Raw genomic sequence first — 18,616 nt, 5'->3', positions numbered from 1 at the left:
GCATTTGTTGTTTGTGTTGGGGCTGAGATAATAAACATCCTTCCTTTTATACACACTCTTCCTCCTCAGTTTTACAGAATGTGGACACTTTTCTGAAGGAACCTACAATCAGAAGTGACTATCATAAATTCCATGAAAATAGCACTAGCAGCAGTGGCCTAAGGTCTTGACATAGCCATGTAAGGATAAAAATTTAATGACCCAATCAGGATTGCCAAAAACAGGTTCTCAGGTGTTTAGATGGAAAAGTGAAGGGTTTGGTAGTTCTTATTTTGGTAGAACTGGTTGACTTATCCCATACCTATATGAGTTAAGGTTGGTGTAGGAATCTCAACCAACAATTTCCTTATTAATTAATATTTAAATTCTTCATTTTAGCTTTGTAGTAACATCTTTGGCATTAATATGGTCTTGTGCTGTGGAAATATATACTACACGCTTTAAAAAAGTAAACTCCATGAAAATGTTTTCAGGCTCAAAAGACCTTGGTGTAACTTATGTAAAAAGAGAGGCTAAATCATGACACACATACTCTTCATTTTTTTTTTTTAAAGAAAATTCTTGACATAGGCTAATCATCATTTTCTCTAAATGAGTAAAAAATAAAACCCCAGATCTCTAAAATATAGAATAGCTTTATTATGAAAAGGCACAAAATATTTTAGTCTGCTCTGTCAATTTAATCTCAACACATTTTAATAAAATATATACAGCCAGATGACAAATAAAATGAGCTAGTTCTCCCAAAAGAAGGATTTTTGTAATGAGGACAGATTATTCTTTTTTCATGGTCAATTCTGGTGTTCATGACTCACAGATGTTCTCCCCATGTCAGTGCCCTGCAGAGCAGAGGCCAGATTCTGGTATCATTCACACAGGATTTACATGAACTTAACATTGATTTCAATGGAGTTACTTCTGATTTAGCCTGGTGTGATACCAGAATCAGACCTCAGAATTGCAATAACAAAGGAACCAGTAGTGATAATACAATGAATTTCGCCTAGAATCTCATCTGATTTGGAAATTAAGTCACAAGTGGACCTTTCCAATTATATAGTTACCGTCTTTCTGCAAGAGCACGAAGAATCCCGCTACAGAGATTTCAAACTGCAAACAAGGTCATTTGTCTTAGCATAGTAAAAAACTTGAGACTCAATATTATAAAAAGAAGAAATACCAATGGCAGTAGATGACAATTTTGAATATAAACGAAAATTATGACTCAAACCTGAACAGCTACCAATGCACTGGGCCCGATTCTCCCCTCACAGCAGTTTTACACTAGAGAGGCTCCATCAGATTCAGTGGAGTTACCCTGATTTATACTGGCGCAAGAAAGAGGGGAATCAGATCCAGCAGCTAGGCCCATGATGGTAGTTCTCATGTTCTCTTCAGGCTGATTTCATGACTGGAGAACTGATGCGGTTGTCTGGGCCTGGTTGTCTTTTAATTTACCCCAGAGTAATTTAGGAGTAATTCCACTCAAATCAAAGGAGTTGTACTGGTGTGAAAGGAAACTAAGGCTCAAACTTTTTCCCATTCCTTAAGTAGAAAAAGATTTCTCCACTCTTAATTTCTTTCCCCCTCTCCAACAAAGAGATGTGACCTTATTCCAGCCTCTTGGTTATAACTAGTCCCAGTTCAAAATAATGGAGTGGTCCAACTGCAATTAAAAGTGGGAGAGTCCAGTATTTGGCAACATCCTCTCAAGGAGCGTAGGCTGTAGTTTCCTCCTAAGAAGATCTCTTGAGAATTGTTTGCACTGGTGCTGGTGAAGGAGAGGAAAAAAAGGAAGTCAGGTCTATTTTCACAATGTACATATTTTGGATAGGGGGTTTAGAATGTTAAATTATCATACTTGAAATGGGACTTAAAACAGACAGTTCTAAACCCCTGCAATGCTAATGTGACCATACGTTCCTGGTTTTATTGGGGCAGTCCTGAGTTTCCATATGAAATCCCTGTGCCCCAGGAAATTCTTCCAGGACACCTGAAACATTCCACTGTTTAATTTTTTTCAATCAGATTTTTTTTTTAATCTTCAAACTGTCTGCTCAATATCATTATATTGAGTAGAACTTGCTCTGTGTTTACCAGGAACAAAGAATCAAGTGGAATGAACATTCAGTGTGATGAACATTGCTTGGAGTGAATGGAATATGCCAATGAGGGAGGACCCCAGCAGAGCTGGATTTTTTGCTCTAAGTAAATGTTAGCCACATATGTTTTATAATAAACTCATTCAGAACACTAAGTTACAGGAAAAAGTCATCCTCTCCAAGTAATATGCATTTAGACAGAAGAAGCTGGTGGTAATGGGACCAACATACTAGTTTAAAAAAACAAAACCGTGTACTTTTGCCTATGAGTTTTTGTAACCATAAAAATGTCGTCATAAAAGCATACAGGGTTTTGATTTTGAAAATATGGTCATCTTTCCCATTGCATATGCAATATTGAAAGCTACTTCTCATATAAAGTCAACCAAGCTAGAAACATATTTAGAAATCTTAAAATAACAAATATAGAAAATTAATGTTAGGACTGTTACCTAGATCTGTATTAGAAAGAGAGAAATTTCAGCTGGAAGTTTAAAATTGCCATAAATCCTGCAGGGCGCTCTGCAAGATCACATTTCCAGACTCTTGCATGGAGGGACAAGAATGAATAGCAGAGGCTGAGATGGGGGGGGAGGGGCGGGGGCGCAGAGCCTTTGATGATGTAAATTGTCATAGCTCCATTGAAGTCAGTGGAGTTAGTACAATTTACACCAGTGGAGGATCTGTGCCAGAGAATACAGCCAGGCTACATTACAGCAGCATCTGTACTGTATTTACTTTATAAATTATTTTGGGTTTTTTTGTATATTTGTATAACTTTCCATAAAAGATTTAGAGGGACAAAGTAAATAAAGCTATGAAATAAATAAGGACTATATTAAACCAAGTTTATGGAAGTGTTTCTATGATTTATCCTAAAGTCTGTCTCAGTCATCACTGCAATTATACAAGGGCTACATCCTCCTCTCTCAGAGAAACCTGGAGTGGATGATGAATGGAGGCAGAAAACTCTATAAGGTTCCTTTGATTTACATTTGTGTAAGAGCAAGAAGAATCAGTCCCTTGATCCTTAACAGATAACAGATTTATTGTGGAAGTGAAAGAAAGGCATATTAGTGTGAATAAAATATGTGCCTGCCATAACTCAGAAAACATTAGACCTTTGTTGCCTCATGTCACCATCTAAACTTGGTTTAATATACTCCTTCAAATGATTCAAATGAGAGTTCCAGATCTAAAATTCACTTGAAGTTCACATTTTGTTCTGAACTGCTCAGCTGTCCCATCTCAAGTTGATATCTGACAGAGAGGAAATGCACAGTTAGAAGAAAAACAAACCGGGTTAAAATAATTTCTTTGAGGCGTGCAAAAATCACCTGCAGCCAGTGGATGGAAACAGACCCAGATATTCAAAGTAAAATCAGACTGTTGGATATCCAAATGCACAACTAAAGAGCACAAGTGAGTGAAAAAGTTCCATATGCTCTGGATGGTAACTTTTATATTCCATACTTGTGAAGCACCACGTGCATTGTTCTGGTTATTTACAATGGAAAATGTTATTTTGGCTCCAAAGCAATGTCTGTGGACATGGGTTTTTTTCCTTATATTTCTATTACTTGTGCCTTTATTTACCACAGTTTCCTAAAAGATTGCTATGAAAATACAACAGCCCTGGGGAATAACTGACTTCACAGAATGACTGTGAGAGAGAATGAAACTTTCCTAAGTACCTGCTAAAGAGATCTTGGCAGCATCCAACTACTTTTGTGGTGTTGCTTGGCAAATTTGTTGCACTGAAGGCATCCCCTAATAATATGTGGCATGGAACCTCCACAACCGGTACAGATAATATTCCTGGAAATTGAATACAGTGGTGTCAGTTTCCTTAAATAATAATAGAAATCTCTAGGTGTGTGTCTTCACTAGGAAAAGAGATGTGTTCTTACCTCATGTTAGTTAACGGGGTAACTAACACTAGGTAAAACCATAGTGACAACAAGGAAGTTGTAGGTTAAATAGGAAATAGCAGGTCAAGGTAAAGGTTAACTCGTGAAACTACAAACTGCCATGTCTTCATTAGGATTTTTTACCTCATGTTAGTTACCACGTGTTAGCTAATGCAAGATAAGAATATTCCTTTTTTCCTGAATACAGGGCCTAAGATACCATACTAAATTCAGAGAAGAGTGATGGACAGTTTCTCCCATTTGTATCACATGACACAAAACACCGCTGAAACATGAGAGGCCAGATTCTGGGTGAAGCTCATTCATTTCAGACACATCAAATCCTTTGTTCCAGTTCTGAAATAATCTCTCTCTAAAAATTAGTGGACAGCTATCTGCCTTCCTCATGCTTCTTGCTAGGCACTGACTGATGTCATTTTCCAAATAAGTTCTTACATATTGGTTGACATTTCAAGGGTTTATCTCCTGCCAACCAGTAAGGGAAAACCTTTTTAGTGATGGTGGTATCAGGTCTGTATGGGTGTGTCTGCACTTGGAACTAGGGGTGTGATTCCCAGCCTGCATAGGCACGCTCACGCTAACTCTCATTCAGCTAATGCACTGCAAATAGTAGTGCAGCTGGGGCAGTGGTGAGTAGCAGCCAGGGCTAGCCATGCAGAGTATAGCCCTTCTTGACCCCCATGGATACGTACTCAGCACGGCTAGCCCATGCCATTGCTGCCTGTGCGACCCCTGCTACGCTACTATTTTTAGTGCACTAGCTCAATGAGCACTAGCTCAAATATGTCTACATGAGCTGGGAGGTATGAGCCCATTTCCAAGTGTAGACACAGCCTCTGAGAGACCAACAGTGACTGGAGTTTGAGCATGGCAGTCAGTGGCCCAAGAATTTATAAGGAGCTTGAGCCTAAAGGTAAAATATTTGAAAGTGTCTAAGTGACTTAGGAATCTAATGGGACTTAGGTTCCTAAAGGTCAAATTTTCAAAAGTATTTAGGTGCCTAATTTCAATGGGAGTTAAGTGTTAACCTGCTTAGGCACTTTTGAAAATTCAAAATTCACTACGTGACTATCTGCATCTTTAGGCACCTAAATACCTCTGAAAATTCTACGTCACTTAATCACTTCTGAAATTTTACCCTAAAATCTCCTCTCATATTGGTTTCATGTCAGTGTGACTTTGTTGACTAATATGGAGTCACTCCTGATTTACATCAGCATAAGTAAGCAGAGAATCAGGCCCATTGTTTTGGTAGCTTTGGGCATAAATTTTAAGTTTTGCTAAGCATTTTCCAAAATATAAAATACACAGGTATAAAATGGTCTGAGGAGAACCACGTTAATTTATGTCTATGGAGTTTCAGGACTTGGTCCCATGTCTATAGATTCTCAGAAAGTGGGTTACCAGAAATTACTGGGATATCAGAATTTGTTCTCGGCATAAGAAAAGCATTAACTATAGCAGAAGTGGGTGGAATACAATTTTCTTTCCACAATAGATTTTGGTATATACAGGAGATTCGCCTATGGATGTTCTGAGTTCTTAGTCAACCCAGGACCTTCAACTGACATCATTTGCTAAGATTTTCTAATGCCTCAGTTTTTCCATGTAAGATAAAGTTGTCATTTGTCAAAAAAAAAAAAAAAAAAAAAAAAAAGAGCTGTGGAACTCATGTAATGTCAAGGGTACTAATTTCATAGCTTTCAAAAAATGGAAAGAGCTACATAGGGCCATAGTGAAAAAAACCTGATATACTTAAAAGTGGTCTTTTCTGATCTGGGACATGATCTGGCTGTGCTATTTGTGCACCAAGATCCAGACTAAAAAAGCATCAATTTTCTGATTTTGATAATGACAGTTCTGGATATTACATGCTCAGAAAGGAAACTGCAAGAGGGATAGTTAGGGGAAAAAACTGTTGCACAATTTAATCACAGCTGATTTTTTTTTGGAAATCTCACTAACTGGCTAATGAATTAACCCCTTCAGTAGTATGATTCCTGATATTACATCCTCTTTTCATTTCCTCTCTGAGATAGTAATTTCTTTGTAACTCATGACTCAACTTGAGACTTTTACCCACATTTTGATGGGATTTTAAAAAAAAAAGGCCTAGTTTCCGATCTCACTTATACTGGAGTAACTTCATTGACTTCCCTACTGTGACTCCTGATTTACCCCACTCTGAGAATGGAATCAGGCCCATTAAAAAGAAAAGTACTCTATTTCCCCAACCCCTCCCAATCTTGTACTTCTTCTTTGCCTTCTAGTTCTAAATTAAACCAGGATAAAGATGTGGGTGATGTCCTATAACTCACCTGTAACTGGTAATTATAATTTCTTCTAGATGTATCAGTAATTATACATTGCCTAACAAATTTTAAAACTGATAAATTAGATGTAAAAGACAGACTAGGCAAAGTCTTTTTATATGCCAAATTCCAGGAGCTCTTCCTCACTAACAACTTTTAACCCTCTCAAAGCGAGGAGTACTTACAGGTAGGTCGATAACATGAATGATCTAGTTATAAAATTAGTGTACTGACACACTGACACCTCGTGGTCAGTCAGAGATATTACAAATTTATACACAGTACCTGCAATACAAGCTGTCATGAAGCAGGCGACAGTACCAGCAATCATCGCCCTAAAGGCACTATCAGCAATGTCTCTTCTTTTGGAAGGAGCAATAGATGCTGGGAAGAAAATTAGAAAAAAATCAAATAAAGAGGGGATGAAATTCCTAGGAAGCATATCCTCTAGAAAAGCAAATTGCAAGTCACGGTGCTGACAAATAGGGGAAAGTAAAATAAATCTGATATTCTCAGTGACGTATGCAAACACAAAGTATATACACATTTTTCTTCCTACTAAAAGGTGGGCTGCAAATAAAAAATGTAATTTCCATTTACCTCAACAATATGTGCTGAATACCCGACTGAAGCAGGCTAATAGGTACCAACTACAGTCAAACCACTTTTTTCCCTTGTATCAGACTGTCACACCCATTGATTCCTGCTCATCTGTGCTGCCCCAGAACACACCATTCTCTGACAGCAGAGCTGTCACAGAATCCAGTGCAGACAGGAGAGAGCCTATATGGGATCAGGTAAGACTATTTTAAAAAATACATTCTGGTTTTCAAAGTTCATTTTTAATTTTTTGATACTCCTGAAAAACAGGGAAGTTGGAAGTTGTTTATAAACAGATTCACTTATGTGGCGTTCTTACAGAAAGCAAACCAATATTTTCCAAAATACCAGCAAGAATACAACGAACCTAATGAAATGGTTTATTTTGTGCAAAGCGTGAGGGTTTGCTCTGTAGCACTGGCTGTCAATGGCCAAGAAGGGAGGGTACAACAGTAGAGGACGGCCAGGGCGTAGGAATGCCCTGACCACATCCCCAGCCACAGGAGTGGAGCATAGGGACTGCCACAGCAGCTTTACATCACCCAAGGATCCCACTAAAGAAGGCGAGCTCTTCGGTGGCTGATTCATTCAGGTTTAGGGCAGCTTTACACTGGGGGAGAGGCAAAAGCTGCCCTAATGCAGCTGAGAATCAGGGCCTTGCTGATGTGTTGCAGTTCATCAAAAATGTATCCCACAGAGTGGTGGTTTTTTTTTTTAATTACACACACAAAAAATTGTCAAAATGAGAAATAGATATTGTTCTTACTGAGTCCTCCTATCACCAGTCCCAGAGAACCAAAATTTGCAAATCCACAGAGGGCATAGGTGGCAATGGTTTCAGAACGGATCTAAAAACAAACACACACACCCCTCAGACAGAAAATAAATTATTCAATTGTTTGAAAGTTTGCAGATGATATAAAATTACTCAAGATAGTTAAGTCCAAAGTGAAGAGTTACAAAACTGGGTGACTGGGCAACTAAATGGCAGATGAAATCCAGTGTTGATAAATGCAAAGTAATGCAGATTGGAAAACATAATCCCAACTATACATACAAAATGATGGGGTCAAATTAGCTGTTACCACTCAAGAAAGAGATCTTGAAGTCATTGTGGATAGTTCTCTGAAAATACCTGTGCAATGTGGAGCTGCCGTCAATGTTAGGAAGCATTAGGAAAGGGATAGAAAAAAAACGAAGTATCACAATGACACTATATAAAGCAATGGTACACCCATACCTTGAATACTGAATGCAGTTCTGGTTGCCCCATATCAAATATATATATATATTATATATATATAATTGCAAAAGGTACAGAGAAGGGCAACAAAATGATTAGGGAGATGGAACAGCTTCCATATGAGAGATTAAAATAACTGGGACTGTTCAGCTTGGAAAACAGATGACTAAGGGGGGGATACGATAGAGATCTATAAAATCATGACTGGTGTGGAGAAAGTGAATAAAGAGGTGTTATTTATGCCTTCATACACCACAAGGACCAGGGGTCACCCAATGAAATGAACAGGCAACAGGTTTAAAACAAACAAAAGAAAGCACTTCACACAATGCACAGTCAATCTGTGGAACTCATTTCCAGGGCATGTTGTGAAGGCCAGAGTATAACTGGGTTCAAAAGAATAAGATAAGTTCATGGAGGATAGGTCCATCAATCGGTATTAGTCAAGACGGTCAGGGATGCAACCCCATGGCTCTGGGTTTCTCTAAGTGTCTGTTGGCAGCAGCTGGGATTGGACAACAGGGGATGGATCATGCAAAGATTGTCCTGTTCTGTTTATTCCCTCTGAAGCATCTGCCACTGGCACTGTCAGAAAACAGGATATTGGGCTAGATGGACCATTGGTCTGACCCAGTATGGCTGTTCTTATGTTCTTAAAATAATAGAGCCGTGGTTTATGGGCTTTACTTGTCCACTGCTGACTCACATAACAAGTATGTGATGAAAAATGCACCTTGGTCTAGAGGACTAAACACAAGACTCAGAGCTAAGAGCTCCTGCATCCTCTCAGTCCTGCTCTGCCACTAACTCATTCTATGGGCAAAACACTTAATCTCTTTCTCTCTCGGTTAGCTTATCTAGAAATTTGGATACTCACATACCTCAAGAGGTTCCATGAGGATTCATCAGCTGATGTTTGTTACGCTTGTTGAAGCACTATATAAAATTCTAAGTATCATTATTGTTTATTAGCAGGTCTCGTTGAACTGAATTCTAGTAATTCATAGATTCTAAGGCCAGAAGGGACCATTGTGATCATCTAGTCTGACCTGTACAGCACAGGACATAGAACTTTCCCAAAATAATTCTTGTTTGAGCTAGATCAGATCTTATAGAAAAACATCCAATCTTGGTTTAAAAGTTATCAGTGATGGAGAATCTACCACAACCCTTGATAAATTGTTCCAATGGCTAATTACCCTGACAGTTAAAAATTTATGTCTCACTTCCAGTCCGAATTTGTCTAGCTTCAAATTCTAGCCATGGGATTGTGCCATACCTCTCTCTGCTAGACTGAAGAGGCTATTAATAAATATATGTTCTCCATGTAGGTACTTACAGACCCATGGTTCTCAACCTATTTACCACTGTGGGCTGCATATGCAGCTCTCTGTGTGTTGTGTGGGCCACATCAACACAACATATATACTACCTGTACAACTACCAAAAAAAAAAAAAAAGTTTAGTATTTGGTATATGACAGCCATACAATTAAAATTGATATAGTACCTTTCATTTCAACACTCGCAAATGTCTATGAAGAGCATTTTAAATTAGCAAAACAAGTCAAAAAATAAACTGTTACATTAATTAATTAATTTACTACAAGGGTTATACCTCTGTACAGTTATAGACTATAATCAAGTCACCCTTTAATCTTATTTTTGTTAAGCTAACTAGATGGAGCTCCTTGTGTCTATCACTGTAAGGATTTTCTAATCTTTTAGTCATTTTTGTGGCTTTTCTTTGAACCCTCTCCAATTCATCTTTGAATTGTGGGCACTAGAACTGGACACTGTATCGAGCAGTGGTCACACCAGTGCCAAATGCTGAGGTAAAATAACCTCTCTATTTCTCTTGAGATTTCCCTCTTTATGCATCCCAGCTCAAGTTCAGATGATTAAACGGGGTTGTCTGGATTAGGACTGAAAATCCCAGAGGGTTTGATTATCCAAGCTGGGTTAGGGCCCCTGCACTAGCTGGAGATGCTGCACCTTAGGAGGCATTCACTCTGAGGTAGGACAGGTGGTGGTACTTGCTGAATGCTTCCTTCAGGGGAAAGGAGCACATTTAAATTGTTATTGGGGCTCCCCAGAAACCCAGGGGCAGAGTTGGGATCAGTGCATTCCCTGGCTGCCTTTGTCCATACCTGCTCCCTGACCAGTGCCATCTTCTTTTGGGGGCAATTCTTGCTCACTATGGGCCTGAGAGCACAGAGAAGTTTGTATTGCTTTCCATTTCCAGATGCTCACCTCTTTCCTCAATGGCCTTTCCACTGACAAGAGCCACTTGCAGGGTATATGATAGCTTCCCGAGGGTGAAACTAGGCTACAGTCCTTGAAGAAGCCAACCTAGTTGAAAGCTTTGCTCCCTGCATCCCTTTCCCCATTAACTGCATTTTAAGCCCACACTGAAGTCTGATGAGTGCTCTCATAGGTTTCCTGTTGATTAGAAGCTCCTTTGTTCCTGCTCCGGTTTTCCGATAACCAATTTGTAGATATTTGCAGTCATGCGGCACATATGCAGGAGAATGCTTGTCAAGTACTCACTGTATCTGCTTTCCCTAGAAACGGCTTTGTTTCCTGTGATTTTCCTGCCTTCACTTGTACTCTCCTAGCTTTGAAAAACAGGAAGCCTTGTTGTTATAGGCTGTGGGGGTGGATCCATCAGAGTGCTCGCTCTCTCTGTGAGCACATAGATATATTAGAGGGGTCTGAGGTTGAATATAAGTTAAATCTGAAATCTGAAAACCCAAACACTCTCATGTCCAAGTCATCAGGTCATACTTAAAATTGCTACTGGCAATGTCCAACTCCTGCAATAATAAAAGGAGTACTTATGGCACCTTAGAGACTAACAAATTTATTTGAGCATAAGCTTTCGTGAGCTACAGCTCACTTCATCAGATGCATGCAGTGGAAAATACAGTGGGGAGATTTATATACACAGAGAACATGAAACAATGGGTGTTACCATACACACTGTAAGGAGAGTGATCAGGTAAGGTGAGCTATTACTAGCAGGAGAGCAGGAGGGGGCGGGGGACGGGACAAAACAGTCGGAGAACACTTCAATCTCTTTGGTCACTCAATTACAGACCTAAAAGTGGCAATTCTTCAACAAAAAAACTTCAGAAACAGACTCCAACGAGAGACTGCTGAATTGGAATTAATTTGCAAACTGGATACAATTAACTTAGGCTTGAATAAAGACTGGGAGTGGATGGGTGATTACACAAAGTAAAACTATTTCCCCATGTTTATTACCCCCTAGTTCCTCACATGTTCTTGTCAACTACTGGAAATGGCCCACCTTGATTATCACTACAAAAGGTTCCCCCAACCCCTGCTGGTAATAGCTCACTTTACCTGATCACTCTTGTTACAGTGTGTATGGTAACACCCATTGTTTCATGTTCTCTGTTTATATAAATCTCCCCACTGTATTTTCCACTGCATGCATCTGATGAAGTGAGCTGTAGCTCACGAAAGCTTATGCTCAAATAAATTTGTTAGTCTCTAAGGTGCCACAAGTCCTCCTTTTCTTTTTGCGGATACAGACTAACACGGCTGCTACTCTGAAACCTGTCATCCTGCAATAATAATAATCCTTTGCACCACAGCATAGGTGCAGCAGGATGAAAGGGATATGTCTCTCTCAATGCAGATGCAAGACTAATGCAATCCCATCCCTGATTCCCCCCTTCTCTCCAACCTTTGTATGTGGTTGCATCACTAATTCCTGGCTCTGCCACTCCCTCCCTCTGTGACCTTGGGAAAATCTCTTAACCTCTGAGCCTCCCATGTTTCTACATCTGTAAAATGAGAGTGATATTTATTTTACTCAAATCTACCTTCAGTGAGGGGGAAAATGATACTTTGAAAGTGCTTTGAAACCTATGGATACAAATTCTTATGAGTGCTGTGCATGATTATTATTTTCTCATGTGAGGATCTCAAGATCTTTACCAAGGAGAGTTAGTTTGACTCCCTCTATGAACCAATAACAGTGAAAGTAGATCTTCTGTGTCACAGAGGATAACAACAAAGTGAGATGTGACCAGATAGCCAACAGCATCCATCTTTCAAAGTTCAGGTTCATCCAGAGATTTAGAGCCACATACTGCTCTTTGCTAGGGTACAATGGGTTAATAACTCTGCTGTTGGAAAATAATCCATGGGATCTTGACATATGGTTTTGTTCCCATGAAGGACAAAAATGAGACACTTGAAATTTTTCACGTAAAACACATGAGAGAGTCCTCCCTGATTCAGAGCAGGTTCTTGAACCTGGGGGGTGTCCCACATCCCCAGTGAATGCCCTAATCAGCAGGCTATTTTGAGGTGCCTGGGGCTCTCTTTCTTTCTCTCATTTTGACCGGAAATTCTATTGGGAAAATTTTTACAGGAAAAAGTTTTGTCTAAATTTATTTGACCAGCGCCACTCAGAAAGAAAAATGCCACCTAACTAGGTCTTGTCTATCTTGGCAATTTGCCCTGATTCCACCAATCAAAACCAAGCCAGGCCCTATTGGTGCAAACCATGAACTTGGGCTTCCAACTAGTGTAGCTACATTTGTGCCTGGCCATTCAGTACTGGAGTCAGGACAAATTCCCAATAGGGACAAGACCTTAGTCTTTAATACCACTTCCTGCAGCACACTGGGCTTTCCTTAGAGTTCTTTAATCCTAGAACTGACCAGGCCTGACCTTGTCTGGCTTGTGGGATCTGATATGCTCTCAGCCCAGGATGGCATGGCTGCAAGAACAGAGCAGGGTCTGGAGAAGGCTGAACTTCAGTACTTGAGGTCCGTTGGGGAAAGATAAAAAGAGGTTTAACACAAGAGAAAATGTCAAAGTAATGGGCCATATTCATCCCTGTTGTGATTCCACTAAAATCAGTGGAGTGCCATCAGGTAAGAATTGGGCCCAGTAAATCAGTAGACTAGAAAATGTTACTCACAGTCATATATTGCTTCACGCCATCAATGTACACTGGCCCACCTTTCTCCCGCAAGTGGATCAATGTTGAAAGACGCTCATAAGCCACAAATTCATTGAAGAAAGTCTTGTAACCGAGGAGTCCACCGACAATAAAACTGTCTTCCCAGTCTACCCCCATCATAAAAGAAAATGGCATGAAGACATAAGCGCAAATGATCTGCAAAATATACAAGACAGAGAGGAGGGCCGGGTGCACAAGCCCAAATATTTGCTAATCACAAAAGAAAACGTCAATCAAAGAATGAAGGTATCTGCTAAATTCTTTAAAATAAACTTCTACATATTTTTAAAAAAAGTATACAAAAATAGTTCTTGGCATCTTGCTGCTCTCTCTCTAATAGTCTGGGGATTTTTAATGGTAAGGTCTACCTGAATTATCACAAAAGTAGCAATTTAAGACTCAGATCCAACCAAAGTACTTAAGCATATAGTTTAATTTTATGCCTCAAGTTAAACACATGCTTAAAAGCTTTGTTGGCTTGTGGCCTAAAAGGGGGGCTGTGGTTCAGGGAATTGGTAAGAGAGATGGAGGGTTAATTTCTCATCTGACATAATCTGGTAAAGCTACACTGAGAAAATGAGTGTTAAAAAATGTTAATTAACATGTTTTAATTACTATGTTGACCACCACCTAGGGTAGACACAGCGTTTGTCTATATGTAAAAGATGTACAGCTTTAGCTATATTGGTATAGTTAAGCCATATACTCCCTCCTTGTATTCTTCTTATTCTTGTATGGGAAGAGGAATAAGCTAGACTAGTACAAGGCAACTTTATACCAGTATAATTGTGCACTTTTAGGCTGATAATATTTTGGTAAAAAATATCACCCCCATGACCAAAATAGCTATACCTGTTCAAAAACTGCACGTAGACCAGGCCAGAGACAATCTGGTTTAAAAAGACTCTTAGCCCAGCAAAAAAGATATAGGTATGTCTTACAGTAAAAATCTACAAACTCAGCTAACCCAAGTTTGTCTAAACTAGGAACTAAGTGCAGTTTCCGATTCACCTGATTTTCCCCGTGGAAGGGCTGGTCTAAACTGCAAAGTTAGGTCACCTTAACTACACCACTATGGGCTGTGAAAAATTTCACACCCTGTCCGATGTAATTAAGTTGACCTAAGCCCTGATGTAGACACTGCTAGGTCGACAGAAGAATTCTTCCATTGACCTAGCTCTCAAAGAGGTGGATTTATTACAGTGACGGAAGAACCCCTTCCATCACTGTAGTAAATGTCTACACTACAATGCTATCACTGTGCTGCTGTGCCAGTTCTTGTGTAACATAGCCCTCACAAGCTTTGCCTAGGTAAGGATAAAAGATTCAGTGCAGTGGTCTGAAGCGAAAGCATTGTGGGTGTTTAGTGAAGTGTTAATTATGTGGCTGGTGCACGCAAATAGCTCTTCTGGTTTTTCTATTCATTGAAGGTAGCTCTGGCACAGACTAGAGCTAAAGCAAACTCACTCTGCATAAAAAGGCAGTCTCTTTGGGGTAAAGTCATAGACATTTATGGCTACAGAATGTTTACATTGCAACAGGTATTTTTCACAGATTATCTTGTTATACAGGGATTTAAAGGAGTTCTTTTTAAAAGAAATATATATTTAAATATCCAATGTTTAATTAAAAAAATCACTGGCATTTTTCTTTAAGAAAGACAAATCATGAAAAAAAAGTTATGAGGACAATACCTCAAAGTTCAGCTGTGGATAGTTAAACATATTCCCCAACCAAGACAGTGCTGAATCAACGAAAGAGAGCAAAGCAAGGAAGGCGATCAGGTTCACAGCAATGTTCGCCACCAATGGGATGGAGGCAGAGGCACCCTGACTAGCAGCTTCCAGTAGGTTTTTTGAGTCTCTTTACCAAGGAAAACAAAAAGAGACATTTTCCAGTTCACGGACAAGTTGAGAAACAGTAAAGGTTACACTGCAGTTGATTATAAACTAGCTATTTACATCACTGGATCCACCTGGCGCTCTCAGGTGTTCTGGAGGGGTTGCAGAGGGGCCACCATGTGAATGAAGCCTCTAAGAGAAATTCTGGCAGACTCAGAATTCCTCCCAGGAGATCCTAGAAAGTGACCTTGAGGATGGCCTCAAGCTTTGCCATCCTTGGAAAGAGTGGAACATGCTCCTCATTCTTCCCTGGCTCTTTGGGGCTTTGATCCAAGGCCTTCTACAGTCAGTTGCAGCACTCTTTCTATTGACTTCAGTGAACTTTGGATCAGGCCTGGGCACTGCTCATGCCTGCAGGAATGAAGGTGTAGGGACTATGCTCACCACAGGGTTAAGGTCAGGCCTTACACAGAGGTGCAAGCTGATGAAGAGAGGCTCCTTGCATTTTCTGCCTCTTTGCACTCCTCCACAGAGATTTTCTTGATCAAAAATTATATGCACTGAATGCTCTGATTTTTGTATGCAAAATAATCCACCCACCTTCGCTTTTGCTTACAGACATTTAGTAAGTGCATCTGAGTAAAGCAAAGGCAACAATAAACAAATAGAAAAAATCCCGTAGAATTGTATTGGACTTTTGCAGTTCTGTCTCTGTGAAAATGCCAGTGGGACAGCTAAACCTCTGTACAGCTCAGTGTGTAATTAGTGTAATGTGTGCAAAAGCAGTGTACAGCTCTCATCAATATAATATTTGAGCACCTATGTATATTGCTGTTTCTAGGCATAGATCTACTTACCCTTTCTCCATTTTTATACCACTCTTCAGAGTTATTTGGGGTATTTTAGTCTCAGGCCAGAATAGTTTGGAGATAGCCAGTGATGCTGGTGCTGACATCACAGAAGCAGTTAGTAAATGGGAGGCTGAAACCTGGAATTCCAGATGCCAGAAAATAAGCTTTGGTCAATTCATCTCAACAGCACATAGAAACAACAACAAAAATTCCAGAGAAAGGCAATGAAAATCATTAGACACCTGGAGGATTTTTCATACAAAAAGAGCTTGAAAGAACCAGCATTGTTTATCCGGGAGAAGAGTAAGCAGCAGTATGATACAGGGATACAAAATAGTGAATAGTATGGAGAAGGCCACCTGTTTACCTCTGGTGATAACACCCATCCCAGTCTGGTGGCACCAAGTCCTAAATACCGAGGTGGGCTAGGGAGAGGAAGAGTAGCACTCCTGAGGGTGAAGCCAGCTTTCAGGAGCAGTGACTCCCACTGGCAGAAGCTGTGGCAAAATCAGCAATGGGGGAGTGAGAATCAGACCATGTAGCCTCAAAGCCCCTGGACAGCAGTGATGTCAGCAGACTGCATTCCTCAGCTGGAACTCTGGACATTCTTTCCTTCTTGATTGTTTGGCCTGACCTCCTCCTGCCTATATTCTTTCCACCTTCTCCCACACAGCCCCACCTGCATCTTTTCATCCCTCACCTCCTGCAGTGTCTTGCATCCCCTCCTTCCTTTTCCTATTCCCTTAGTCCTATTAAACAATTCCCCTCACACTGCCCTTATAATGTATATTTTTAATGGGTTGACAAACATCAAATTAGTTCCATAGTCAGCCTGATCATTCTGCGTGTATGTTGTATCCCTTTCCCTCATCTGTCTGTCTTGTCAGTTTAGACTGTAAGCAATTTGGGGTGGGAAGTGTCTTTTTATATGATTGCCTAGCACAAAGGGTCCCCAATCCTGAATGGGACCTTTAGGTGCTACCATCATGTATCTAAATAATAATAAATCTCCGAAATATCTGATTGAGGTCACTGCCAGGATCCTGGAGCAGTTGAACCATGGGTATATTCCCCTATGCCAGTTCCTACTGCATGTAAACTATAAATATAAATACATTCATTATTCCCTCTGCACTGGAGCTGGATGAATCTCTATATTACCGAGGTAAACATTTCTGCTACTGAATGCTGCACTAAAGGTCAAATCAATGGGTTTAGTCTTCCATACACATATGAAAATAGAGAATTCCTTGTAGTCATAATGGAAATTACACATATAAACCTTGGACACATTGATGGAAGCATTAAACCCACTATTGGTCAGGAATCTCAGCTACAGACACCTTTCTGATTAAAAGTGCTGTTTGAATTTGAATCCATAATACCCTGAAAGGAATTAGGAGTGCTACAGGTGCAACATGTATAGGGGATTTGAACACGCACTATATTTTCATGATTTATTTTCACCTCCTTACCCCAAAAGAAATGTATGCTCCTAAGACACTGCCAGCGATGGTTGCAAACCCTGAAGTCATGATCGAGTGGAGTTCAGACTTGGTGACATACGGTAAATAGGGCCTCACTAGAAGAGGAGATTCTGTCTGAAAATGAGAAGCAACTGTCAAATGAATAATTTTGGTATAAACTCTCATAGAGTGACAAGTTATTTTATGAATTAATGCAATACACAGTTCTATCACAGTGTCTTTGGTGTTATCAGACAGTTAATGTTTGTGCTGATGAATGCTCTGAATATGCATGGGGCTTTCTCAAAGCTAAGTGCTGTTTTTCAGGTAGTACAATTGTGCTGGACACCCACCTCGCCTGGCTGAAAGTCATTTCTTGGTTGCTGTAATGTAGTGGTTCCTAATCTGTTTTTTTTTTTTTTTTACTGGAATCCCCATTGTCCTGTATGCCTTTGGCAGAAAAATAAGATAAGGGGTTAACTATGAGGACATGGCCCATTCTCTCTCCTGCCCTTTTCTGTTTCTGTTCACTTCCCCCCCCTTCTTATCCTATTTTCATTTTCTACCAGTTTTTTATTTTTTTGCTTTCTTCCTATTTTTAGACTAGTCTACTGCCCTCTTGAGGGGGTCTGTCTCCCAGCTTCATGCCAGAGCTTCATCTGTGAACATAGTATAACCTTCAGCACTTACCTGATTGTGTGTCATTGCTGATTTATAAACTGATGGAATTCTGGCTTCCAAAAAACCAAGCACCTGACCTGGTGCATTACAGTCCGAACTTCACAGAGAAGGGATGTTTGTTGGAAACAGAAGCTCATTAAATGGTGGTATTTCACTTTCCACTGTCCAGGATTTCTGTCTTTTAATAGGTGGGTGATTAAGAATACTAGCCTATTTTTCTATTTCATAACTCACCTGTCCCACAAATATGTTGCCAGCTGCTACTAGGGACTCAACAGGAGATGTCCCCAAGGTAACTTGCATTATCCAACCAACCTAAAAATGATAAATATTACATTAAAAAATGCCACAATTTGACTCTATGGTTGCAACAGCTGTGTAATACTTGAATATCTCAAATAAAAAGCATTAACAAAATTCCATGCCATGGTACCTTTTTAATGAGCCATTGCATGAATCCAACATGGTAAAGCATAGACATGACTGTGCTGAAGAAAATCACTATTGGCAGGACCTAATTTGGAAACACAAAATAAAGTAACTTACAATTTTAAAGAGTTTCTCTTTTCTCTCTGTCTGAAAGAA

General features: G+C 39.8%; 1 protein-coding gene across 2 annotated transcripts in view; it reads right to left on the bottom strand.

Moving 5' to 3' along the window:
• Positions 1-1,452: 1,452 nt before the first annotated feature.
• The window catches only part of SLC28A3 (solute carrier family 28 member 3), a 74,328-nt gene continuing 57,164 nt past the window's right edge, over positions 1,453-18,616 (bottom strand). The window contains exons 9-18 of one of the 2 annotated variants that reach the window (XM_007065603.3): positions 18,465-18,545; positions 18,266-18,346; positions 17,360-17,485; positions 15,891-16,021; positions 14,887-15,055; positions 13,151-13,348; positions 7,712-7,793; positions 6,631-6,729; positions 3,797-3,920; positions 1,453-1,771 (exon numbers count right to left, since the gene is read on the bottom strand). In XM_007065603.3, coding sequence (XP_007065665.2) covers positions 1,645-1,771; positions 3,797-3,920; positions 6,631-6,729; positions 7,712-7,793; positions 13,151-13,348; positions 14,887-15,055; positions 15,891-16,021; positions 17,360-17,485; positions 18,266-18,346; positions 18,465-18,545 — 1,218 coding nt within the window. In that variant the 3' untranslated portion in view covers positions 1,453-1,644. Of the gene's footprint in view, positions 1,772-3,796; positions 3,921-6,630; positions 6,730-7,711; positions 7,794-13,150; positions 13,349-14,886; positions 15,056-15,890; positions 16,022-17,359; positions 17,486-18,265; positions 18,347-18,464; positions 18,546-18,616 lie in introns of those variants that run through there. The other variant, XM_043547444.1, reaches the window with a different exon arrangement.

Source organism: Chelonia mydas, chromosome 5 (genome assembly GCF_015237465.2).
Source record: "Chelonia mydas isolate rCheMyd1 chromosome 5, rCheMyd1.pri.v2, whole genome shotgun sequence".
Lineage (NCBI taxonomy): Eukaryota > Metazoa > Chordata > Testudines > Cheloniidae > Chelonia > Chelonia mydas.
The sequence above is the reverse complement of the archived record's forward strand: the minus strand, read 5'-3'. Positions and strand labels throughout refer to the sequence as shown.